The sequence below is a fragment of the Myotis lucifugus genome, unplaced genomic scaffold, assembly GCF_000147115.1.
Source record: "Myotis lucifugus unplaced genomic scaffold, Myoluc2.0 scaffold_30, whole genome shotgun sequence".
Taxonomy (NCBI): domain Eukaryota; kingdom Metazoa; phylum Chordata; class Mammalia; order Chiroptera; family Vespertilionidae; genus Myotis; species Myotis lucifugus.
Genome location: NW_005871078.1, coordinates 2,311,356 through 2,323,941, shown reverse-complemented (window position 1 = coordinate 2,323,941; position 12,586 = coordinate 2,311,356). Strand labels below are relative to the sequence as shown.

General features: G+C 35.6%; 1 protein-coding gene across 1 annotated transcript in view; it reads right to left on the bottom strand.

Moving 5' to 3' along the window:
• LOC102431444 (YY1-associated factor 2) overlaps positions 1-127 on the bottom strand; it is an 84,597-nt gene extending 84,470 nt beyond the window's left edge. Inside the window, exon 1 of the mRNA XM_023752266.1 lies at positions 100-127. Coding sequence (XP_023608034.1) covers positions 100-127 — 28 coding nt within the window. The remainder of the gene's footprint in view (positions 1-99) is intronic.
• Between the last annotated feature and the right edge of the window lie 12,459 nt (positions 128-12,586).

Here is a 12,586-nt window from a genome sequence, read left to right as displayed (position 1 = left end):
CTAGGTAATAAAAAGAACTGGAAATGCAAATACCTGAATCTGACACTAATTTGTTAGTGACCTCGAACAAATTACTATCTTTCCAGACTTGTTTCTTACCTGTCAAAGGATGCGAGGCCAAAGCCATGAGTTCCAACAAATAGTAAAGACCAAACCCAGTAGACTGCTATATGTTGCCTGGCAGTTCTCTAAGACAATACCACAACAAGAATACTCCAAACTGAGCTGAAAATCCTAACCAAGGAAGGTTTGCAAACAATAGTGGCCTCAACCCATTTCAAAAGTTTTAATGCAAACATCTGTACCTGAAACCCCTCAGGATCTTCTCTCTGAAGACTATCTTACCCCTTTACCATTAAGGTTTCAAGTAATAAAAACTAGCCTGTCTCAAGAAATGACTAAACATTATGAAAGCTCTTGAAAAGTTCCTTCCAGCTCTGAAATTCTCTCAATCTCTCTCGCAACCCCCTCAAAGAACTTATATACATATATGCATAAACAATGGACACAAACAATAGTGTGGTGAAGGCCTGGGGTGGGGGAGGGGGGGAAGACTGGGAGGAGGGAGGTAAAGGAGGAGTAAATATTATATTGGAAGACATCTGTAATACTGGCAACAATTAAATTAAATTAAATAGGGGGGGTAGAGATTTTAACAAACATGAAAGTCAATAAACAAAGACATTGTAGGTGTTCAATATTTATTAAATGAATAATTTACAAAGTCATTATGACATTTTTATGCACTTGTAATACCAGTAAAATTACAACCTATAAAAGATGAATGTTTAAGGTCAATATGTCTTTCAAAACAAAACAAAAACTAAGGTTTCATTAAATCCTTGAGTAAAACTTGATACCCCAGAGCAGGGGTCCTCAAACTACGGCCCGCGGGCCACATGCAAATACAAATATTGTATTTGTTCCCATTTTGTTTTTTTACTTCAAAATAAGATATGTGCAGTGTGCATAGGAATTTGTTCATAGTTTTTTTTTAAACTATAGTCCGGCCCTCCAACGGTCTGAGGGACAGTGAACTGGCCCCCTGTTTAAAAAGTTTGAGGACCCCTGCCCCAGAGAATGCTAATCTTTCTACCAAAGTATGCTGGCCCTGTATCTAATATTGAAGGAAAGAGGAGTAAGCAAAGAAACCTTTTACCCAAACAGGATTGTTTTATAAACCTGTTTATCAGAGATGGAAGGGTGAAAAGATCAACGAGTCAAAACAACCTGATTCTCAATCTGGGTTCTAACACTAAACTGTGATGAGATGACCATCTTCCTTTCCTCCATGTAGGGTGGTTTGATGAGCAAATGGAAGGACATATAGGAAAGAATTCTGAATACAGTACAGCACTACATAAATGAAATTTAAAGATATTGCTTTTACTGAATTCCTACCCCCACCCCACAAATCACCAACAGTACAAAAAAATTAATTTGGCAATAATAAATTAGCATTCTTTAGCATTTTGAAATTTATTTTATTTTATTTTTTTTAGAGAGAGAAAAACACTGATGTGATAGACAAACATCAATTGGTTGCCTCTGATACATGCCCCAAAGACCAAACCCAAAACCTGGGTATGTGCCCTGACTGGGAATCGAACCCACCACCTTTTGGTGCCAGGGACAAAGCTCCAACCAACTGAGCCACACTGGCCAGGGCCATATATTATATGCTTACAAATACATACTTAACAGTAATGGCTACCATTTAGTGAACATTTACTATGTAAAAGCCACTGTGTAAAGAGCTTTACAGAAATTAGCTCATTAAAGCTTCTCAGCAATGCTTTTTAAAGAAAAACAAAAAACCTGAGTAGCATTGCCAATATAACCAATAAGATAGCTGAAGAAATACAGATTAAATTTAATAATGTAGTACTATTACAAAATTATTTTATTCTCAAAAAAGGTGGTTTCTGGGATGAGTAAATACTAAATATATTTAAATTTAACAGTCTATAATATCCTATGTAAATTTGTCATCAGCAAGTAATCATTTTAGTCTTCTGAAATCTTCAATTATATAACAACTATTATTTTAAAAACAGTAGTTTCTTTTAAAAACATACACATCTACACACACACACACACACATATATACATGTACAAAGAGATAAAGAGAAGGTTTTGCCTAGTAATGAAGTGGCAGCTTCATCTGGCTAAAATTTCTTGAGACAAGTAATCCATCAAATTAGAAATTGGCCATGATGTTAAAGCACATTTTAGCTTAAGTGCTTATTAATAATGGCCACAGCAATAACTGATTTCATACTTAATTTGAGCACAGGACTTCTCAAAAAACTAGGACTGTGTTGGAAAATTAATTTAAATTCTTTCTGTTTACTCCCTAGTGATATCTTCTTTGCTAGAATTCAAATTCTCAGAGAGCTGGAACTGAGTCTCTCATCCACAATTCTATAGTTCAGGCATAATTCCTGGCATATGGTAGGTGTCTAATAAGCATTTACAGAAATTATAGAATTTTTTTACTTCTATTTATTTCTGATAGTTCACACATGTATGCAGGAGGTCCTCTCCAAATTATGACTTATACAACCTGTTTCAAAATTCCAACTTTTTTCAAAGCTTATTTAAAATAAATAAAATTTCCTTTTTAATACCTATGTTCCTCTTTTACCAAACCTTTATTGAACATATTACTTCCCAGGCACATTGTCAAACATTTTCAAAAAAGACCATGAAAAACTCATATTTCCTTAGAAACTGATAGCATAACAAGGGAGTAAATGCATATATGTAACAGAACTATAGTATGCTAAATGATATAATAAAGGTAAACATCACAAATTAATTTTGAGGGACTATTTGGATCCTAGAAAGATCTCATAACATTAACCAAAGAGCCATCCTCCCTTCTCTGATTAGCTTGTCCTCTGAGAAAAAATACTCAGCTTCCTGAGAAAGCATGAATCAGTACTGGATTTATGAGAAAATGCTAAAGCTAGATGGAGTACAGAATGAGAGATATGCACAAAAGACACACAAAAGAAGGCAAGTTTGGGATGTGCCTAGATAGGAGAGTATCAGAGGAAATAGACACATGAGCTGGGTCTTTCTTTTTTCTCTCTCTCTCTTTCTTTTTAAATATATTTTTTATTGATATCAGAGAGGAAGGGAAAGGGAAAAACAGAAACATCAATGATGAGAGAGAATCATTGATTGGCTGCCTCCTGCACGCCCCCTACTGGGGATCGAGCCTGCAACCTGAGCATGTGCCCTTGACCAGAATTGAACCCGGGACCCTTCAAGTCCGCAGGCTGACACTCTCTCTATTCACTGAGCCAAACCAGCTAGGGCATGAGCTGGGTCTTGAAGTATAGTTAACTAGGCAGGCAAAATGATAATGAAATTCTAGAAAGATATCAGTGACTAATCCTGTTAGTCTGACTATGAACAACTAGATGCAGTAAAAAGTACAAGATGAAGGAAAATTCCATTATTTTCTTCATGTCTATCTAATTTCTATACTTGTTAGGTGTCTGCTAATTTGTATAATTTATCTTAAAAGCAGTAAGTTCACAGATAAATGAAGATTAGTTCAATTTTAATAATTAAATTTAATTTGTTGCATTAATTTAAAACTCAGTAGTTCAAAGAAATGCACTAAATGAATTCTAAATTGTTTTTCAATTAAACAATTTCAAATAGCATAAATCTCTATTTAGTTTTAGTATATTTTATTTTTTGATAGATCCTCAATGTCAACCATCTTAATTTTAAAAGTCATTCAACAGAGATCTTATAATTTAGTTGAGAAATATATTTTATAATATGCTATACTCTTTCATGACTTCAGTAGTTAATTTCTCATTTTTAGCTGTATTATATAAATTTCAATAGTCTGGATAACAAGACCTAAATAAGTGGTGGTAAGTGAGACAATAAAAATAAAAAACATAAAACGTTCCAAAGTTGTTTCTTTAAAATGCTAAGGTACTCATGTATAACATCATCTTTGAAATAATGCTAAAACATGAAACTAATATGTCAATTTTAAAAACAATAAACATAGCCCTAGCCAGCACTGCTCAGTGATTAGAGCGTCGGCCGTCACTGGAGGGTCTCAGGTTTGATTCCTGGTCAAGGGCAAGTACCTGGGCTGCAGGTTCGATCCTGATCCATGTGTCCCTCTCACATTGAGATCTCTCCTCCCCACCCTTTTTCTCCCCCTCCCCTCTCCCTTTCACTCTCTGAAAATCAATGGAAAAAAATCCTCGGGTGAGGATTAACAAACAAAATGATAAAACTAAATATGTTCAAAAACTGAGAAGAAAATTGTATTTCTTATTTGCACACGTATGCTTTTCAAAATATATATGACAAGTAGAAGAAAGAAAATTAAAAAATATATGAAAAGAACAAATAAAAATAAATACAGTAATAGAAAAGAAATAAGATACTATGATCTTTAAGTGTATTCTACTTTAATCTTCAAAATAACCACATATTGTATTATAACATTACTGTGCTATAAAAATACTACTGCCATGTTTAAGGATGAAGAAAGTACATCTAAATCTCAGTTACTAGTCTAACTGTAAAAATTGTGTTTTTAATCAATTAACACAGCTTCAAAATATAAAGCTGTAAAAAATAATGCTAAAACGAATATATACTAATAAATTGCAAACAAAACAGCTGATAATATTTTTGTTGTTGTTAATCCTCACCTGAGAGCACTTTACCACGGATTTTCAGAGAGACTGGAAGGGAGGGGGAGAGAGAGAAACACTGACATGAGAGAGACACATCCATTGGCCACCTACTGCAAGAGCACCAACCGGGAGGGAGATAGAAGATGGGCCAGGATTCAAACCTGCAACCCAGGTATGTGCTCTTGACCTGAAATCGAACCAGAGGCCCTTCGGTCTATGGGCCGACACTCCACCAGTGATGGCGAACCTATGACACGCGTGTCAGAGGTTACACATGAACTCATTTTTTTGGTTGATTTTTCTTTGTTAAATGGCATTTAAATATATAAAATAAGTATCAAAAATATAAGTCTTTGTTTTACTATGGTTGCAAATATCAAAAAATTTCTATATGTGACACGGCACCAGAGTTAAGTTAGAGTTTTTCAAAATGCTGACAGGCCGAGATCAAAAGATTCGCCATTACTGCTCTAACCACTGAACAACACTGGCCAGGGGAGTCTGATAATGTTTAAAAATACAGACTTAAAAGTTATTGGAAAAGCAATGCTGGATATCAAATTGAATAGTCAAATTTAAAAAACAACAACACGTTAATTGAAAAAATGTAAATGCCTACAATGTTCTAGGTATTTTACTAGTTTCTGGGGATACCAAAGTGAGTAAGATAGTCCCCCCCGCCTGGTAGAACAGATAAACCTCTAGACCAGCGGTTCTCAACCTGTGGGTCGCGACCCCTTTGGCGGTCGAACGACCCTTTCACAGGGGTCGCCTAAGACCATCCTGCATATCAGATATTTACATTACGATTCATAACAGTAGCAACATTACAGTTATGAAGTAGCAATGAAAATAATTTTATGGTTGGGTCACAACATGAGGAACTGTATTTAAAGGGCCAGAAGCTTGAGAACCACTGCTCTAGACCAGTGGTCGGCAAACTCATTAGTCAACAGAGCCAAATATCAACAGTACAACAACTGAAATTTCTTTTGAGAGCCAAATTATTTAAACTTAAACTATATAGGTAGGTACATTGTTATTAACTTAATTAGGGTACTCCTAAGGCTTAGGAAGAGCCATACTCAAGGGGCCAAAGAGCCGCATGTGGCTCGCGAGCTACAGTTTGCCGACCACTGCTCTAGACAATAATACAATATCGTGATTCTCTAGGAATAATTACTATATATCCATTTAGAAAGATAGACTGAATCAATGATAGTTGGGAGTACCATCTGATCAAAATATTTCAGTGCTGATGCAGCACAGGATTGGTTGGGATACACAGCAGAAAATGAAGCTAGGGAAGTAGTTTAGGAATAGATTATTATTGCCTGAAACATCAATCTCAGGAACTTAACCTTTGATTAGAAGTCACTGGAGAGTCCCTCTCTCTTATTTAATACAAGGACCAACATAATTACATAGTTTTCAAAAATTATACTGAAGATAATATTAGCAGCATTCTAGAGAAGAGATAAATTTGTCCAATAACTCATGAGAGATGATATGGGCTTCTACATAACCTGGAAAAAGGACAGATTTGAGAGAAAATCCAGAGAAAGACTGAACATAAGGGATGATGGCTTACCATCAAAGATGAATCAATAATAGTTTCTAGCTCAGGTTCCAGAAAGTCTGTGCCACACACAAAGAGAAGAAGCCAAGTCTGGATAGGCAGAAATTGATTTCAGAGACATACAAGGAAAACTAGGGGAAAAGTGGCATTACAGATGGCAAGGAAGGAGAATTTCAATTCTTTTAAAAAAAGGTTACCAATACCAACTACTGCAAAGATGACATAGAAAGAAGACTTGAAATTAAGCCACTGAGTTTAACAACTAGGTCACATAGAGATCTTACTCAACAAAGGATAAAGGAAAGGAAAAGAATGCTGCTGAAATAAATCTGTTGTATGTAGAAACCCAAGTTAGTAAAACTCTAGACCAAACAGTTCATAAACTTTTTCGTCTCAGGATTGCTACACTCTCAAAAGTTAAAAGAACTTTTGTCTTATCTGTCAAGAAATAAAATAAACAGAAAAAAATTTAAATATACACTGGTGCATTTAAAAAATAACAAAAAGTACATCACACGTTGATATAAATAACATTTTTGTGGAAAAAAAACTATATTTTCCAAAACAGTAATTTTGCATGAAGAGTGGCACTTGCATATTTTTGCAAACCTCTATTCTATTATCTAACTTAACAGAAGTCATCTGGATTGTCATATCTACTTCTGCATTCAATTTGCTGCACTACCCTGTTTTGGTTCAAGAACATGAAGAAAATCTGGACTCTCAAAAATATGTAGTAGCTATAAGGGAGAAGTATATTAATAGCCTTTCAGATAATAGTGAATATTCTTCTTTGATATTACATAAAAAACACACAAGTAGTTGTTTCTCAAAGATTAGCTGCATGTGAAATCTGAAACCACATCAAGGAAGTTTTCCTAGTGTTCCCTTAAAACACACTGGCTTATTTACAACTTTGAATGGATTATATCCATGCATAGTTTTGTAAAATCATACCCTGGTTATTGGAAAATGTTGGGTCACTGAGTTATGAAGATTGTCCAAATATTGACAAATTTCATGACAAACTATCATAAATTACATTAATTAATATTACCACATGATCTCATCTTTAAAGAATTCTAAGTTCTTAATATCACTGTAGTGGTTACAAGTTTTCAAAAACTCTAATTTTCTCCTGAAAGTTCAATTTTTATCATTGCCAACAAATACTATCAACTGTTTTTCTTGAAGTGACAGACACACTTTGTTCATTTTTTAGAAAATATCTGCTAAATATCCAAGTCCGAAGAACCATTAATTTGCCAGGAATTCTTTCAAGTAAAAATGATGTTCTACAAAAAAAGGAGCTAGTTTTGCTTGCACCTCAACACAATTGCTTTCCCTTGAATCAACCACTCTGCTATAAAGGAAAATGTGCTTTTATGTTCCAGTACTTCCTGGTTCATGAAACAGAATATTAAAAAAGACATGAGACTTCATTAAATTAGTAACTTTTACTGCTTCATCAAAGATATTCTTAAGTGAGTCTGACGTTATTTTTACTGCATGTGCATGGTGGTGAAGATTACCGTGAAGGTAACAGTTTGGTGCCACTACTTTGATTCATGCTAAGGGCCAGCAGTTTGACCCACCATTGCCTCTGCACCACCACTGCAAGTAACAACACAGTGAAAAAGGCAAATAACATCTTAGTATGATTACGAAAACAGTTTGGGCTTCACAGGCTTCCTAAAAGAGAATTCCAGGGTTCCTCAGATCACACTTTAAAAACCAATACCTAGACTACCAAAACACAATCATTTTCAAAATTTCTCTGTAAACACTGAGCCCATGTAACTACTCTAACCCAAGATATAGGGAGGAAACCCAACTCCTCCTAGAACAACAGTGTGGTAGCTGGAAAGGGAGGCTCAGGTGTTCTGCATTATCTGAAAAACGGACTGACTTAGATGGTCCTCAATTTTTTTCTCCCATTCTCACACCAAAAGTTTACGAGTGTCTGTGCCCAACTTCAAATTACAAGACAGGAAGCAAGTACGGAAAGACAGTAATGATACTGAAATAATTTTTATCAGATAACTGGTTTAAGGTTTTTTCAAAATATGTATTTTATACAGCTTAATCCCATTCTATTTCAGAAGCTGAAATAATTCATTCTTTAAACCAACAGTCAGATCCTAACCACAACACTGTATTCAGTTAGAAACACTATTTTTCTTTACATGAGAAAATTTCACCTCTTCAGCATAAAAGAAAGATTTAATAATACTACCTCATGTACAGATTTGGTACAATTCAAAGTGTTTCTGATTTGATAAAATCATAAAATACAAAAGCAGCAAGAAACATCTATTTTGTTCACCATTGTATGTCCAGTACCTAGCTCTGCCCTTGTATAAAATAAGATGTTCAATAAACATTGCTGAATGCTGGATACTGAAGTGACTGAAATGAATAAGAACCCTGGTCACCAGACTCTTGGTGCTCTTCCTACTATGTAAAATCTTTTTCATCATTCTCTAAAATAACATCTCAGGGAACCTAAAGGAGCTATTACAATTTACCTTCAGAAGATCGTTATCTGTTCCACTTGAAATTACACTAGAAAGCCTCCTATGAAGTAGATGTTTTACAGGTTCTCATTTAGATCACATTTCATCATTTTTTTAAAAATATATTTTTATTGATTTCAGAGAGGAAGGGAGTGGGAAACATCAATGATGAGAGAGAATCATTGATCGGCTGCCTCCTGCACACCAACTGGGGATTGAGCCCGCAACCCGGGCATGTGCCCTTGACCGGAATCGAACATGGGACCCTTCAGTCTGCAGGCCGACGCTCTATCCACTGAGCCAAACCGGCTAGGGTGTCATCATCATTTTTTAAAATTTGCTATCTGAATTAAGCAGTAATTTCCATTCCTATATGAAGTGACAGTAAGATACTAATCTAACTCAATCATCATACATTATACTATCCTCACACAGACACTATATTCAATATTTCATTTTCTGAGATGATTCAGAATGGCTCTTAATTTCTTAGTTTCTCGGGTTTATATTTGAGACACCTTGCGTTATAAGAAGTTGAGATATAAATATGAAGGAGCCCTAGCTGGTTTGGCTCAATGGATAGAGCGTTGGCCTGTGGGCTGAAGGGTCCCGGGTTCCATTCTGATCAAGGGCACATGCCCGGGATGTGGGCTCGATCCCCAGTAGGGGGCGTGCAGGAGGCAGCCGATCAATGATTCTCTCTCATCATTGATGTTTTTCTCTCTCTCTCTCTCTCTCTCTCTCTCTCTCCCTTCCTCTCTGAAATCAATAAAAATATTTTTAAAATAAAAAATAAATATGAAGGAGACTATGTAGTGCTTTCAATAACAATTTGTCACCATAGCTTTTTCTTTTTAAAATTTTCCTGTCATTTTGACATTTATCATTTTTGCTCACAAAAGCACAATGTAGAAAACCTCAGGTACTTGAACTATGTAGTTATTTAGCTTCTGGATTAAAAAAAATTAATAAAATTTAAACTAATTAAGGCAAGCAAGTACAAACTAAAATTCAATCATAGAAATGGTTTAAATTTAAAGAATATAATTTATCAATTTAGGAATTGAAGCTACTTCAATCAAATCACATTTCATTTAAAATACTGCTGTAAATATAACATCTTTTCATTCCATACAAACTGTTATTCTGCAGAAAAACATGACCTACCAAGGATATAGCCAAAGGAAATGGTCTTCTGTTGTAATATAAGGGATTTGAACTAGACTTTTTTTTTTTAACTAGATATTCTTTAAAGAAAATAAAATTGCTAGTGAAGACTTTATAGGGGACCATGGCCCCATCTTCTCTGGAGGTTTAGAAGAAAAGATGTTTCAAGGGTCTGGCATGGCTTACTCTTGGCCTCCCATATATGGATTTAGACAGAATCAGTTCAAAGGTCAGTCTGACCCAAGGGATTCAAGCCCAGTCTGTCCTCTTGCAAACTAGTCATTAGCAATCTGCATCCTTCTGCTCTGCAGCTATCCAGCCCCTGCTTTGGTAATCACCAACCTTATCCTTGAAATTACCTTAACTGCTAATTAACATGTCAGTTGTAGAGAATTATTTCTTCCAACTACTAAAAACTTTTGCTTCTCCAGAGTGTTCTGCAGTCCTTTAATCCTGTTTTCTAACATTACCAGAAAGGGCAATATTTTGTGGTGCAATCAATATCTGCCCTATTAACAATGCCCTGCTCCATTGTTTTATCCAAACATGGATTCCACTCTGATTTTCAGAAATGAAGAAAATAACAGAGAAATTAGAGCTCTTAATTTATAGCCAAAATCAAAAGAGAAGAGACAATTCAGAGAGGGGAAGGAAGAAGCTGAGAGGGTTGTAGTGTAGAACACTTACTTTTAGGAACAGAGTGTCCCTTAGACTTCTGGTGAGTTGCCCAGAGCCTCTTCAGTTTCAATCCAAATGAGAATGCTTCTCTGAGTCCTCCTCAAGTAATTCACTAAAAATTGGATCTACAAGAGCTCAGATGTACTGGTAAAAAATATCAGGGGGCCCCACCGGGGCCTCAAGCCTCTTTTAAACTAGGCCCACTTCTCTGTCCTGGGCCAACTCCCCTGTGCACTATATTCCTTCTTTTTCCAGGTGCCAGGTATTCAGCCTGGTTCTTCTCTTCTGAGCTGCCACCACCTACTCTATTTCTCAGGGTTCCTCTAATCCCAAGACTGGCTGTAGAGTAGGACACCAGCTTCCCCCCTTCCTTGCTGTCCCTGCAAATAAACATATAGGCTCTTCTAGTTTCAGTATTTTTCTAATGGCTACAAAGAAAATAGAGGGAACAACAAAAAGCAACAATTTCATACCAGAGATTAAGATTATAATAACCATCTCCACTTTAAAATTCCTGCCTCCAGAAACCAATTTTTCTGAAAATTGTCTATTGAGCATTTTTAAAAGTGGAAAGTACTAACATAGATATACAAACATAATCTGAACCAATTCCAACCTTATATAGATATAAAGATATAAAGATATTCTGCTTTTCAAAAATACTTAAATCACAGGTCCAAAAATAGTTACCACATTCATTTTAGCAAACAGGTACTTTTTTACTAGAATGTTCTGTTACATTCCCTTGAATTTTGTAAATTTTTGAAAATTTGCTTTTTAAAGGATATTATGGAAAATTTCATCCAATGAAAATGGGAATATGCGAAAAGCATACTATGATTTACAAAAAGACTTATGTCCAAAGCAGCCAGCTTCATTCACTGAGTAAATCTTAAAAATGTTAAATGATTGCCAACCATTTCTGAATCTACATTTTAAAAATTTAATAAAATATTCTAAATGGTGCTTAAAAATCTGAACAGCTCATTTTTAGAAATCTAATTTCTACTGAATATATAAATCTAAAGTCAATTTTGTGTTAGTGTTTTTTAAAACAACAGTATATCACATTAGTATGCTTATATTCTTGTGGTAATTTGGTTTGTAACAGATTCTGTGATATCAAAATACATGTTAACTCAATATCAAGCTATGAATCACAGGATTATAATAAATTAACTTAAAAACTACCTTCCTATAAAGGCGAAGGAACTCTGTAACTAAGTGCTGGCATATCAAGACTGTCACTGACTTGGAATTTCCTGGATGATTTTCTTTACCCAGTAAATGAACTTAAGTGTTTTTGTAAAAGACTCAATTGTTGCAAGCTTACAATAAAATAAAGACTGAAAATAGACAGAGATCAAGTCATCTCATTGGTATAGTCTTAACAGATCGCCATTTGATCAAACTAAAAATATTCAGATACTTTCGGTAGAAATGTGTCCGTGACTGGGCTTATCTCCAACTACCTATTTATAAAATATTAAAGAACTGGAATACAAACACGAAGCAAAACCTTGATCTGACCCTTCCAGACGTCTGCATAAAAAAAGGAAGTTAAACCTATTCTGTATTCTATAACCAAACAGTTTACTTTGAAGAACGACAGTAAATTACATCTTTTGCTCCTAAAGAGGAGGTCTTCATGGTTTTTCTTTGGTTCCGACACACTAACACAACAATGCAGCCAACACTATTGCATCCGGAATGTGTGTGGGGTGGGGTGGGGTGGGGTGCGGGGGAGGGCATTACACCTAGTGACACCAATTGAATCCAAGTCGCTACTGCCTCCCTTCAATAATTTATTCCCTCTTGGCAGCAAAAGACGTTACGGCCTCTTCAATTACCCCTCACCGCAAGCCATGGCTGGGGTCGCGATCAATCTGACCCAATTCCTATCCGGCCGCCCCCTCCTTCTGGCCTCCTCTCGCCGGGCCTGCGAGTGTCACGGAGGGGGG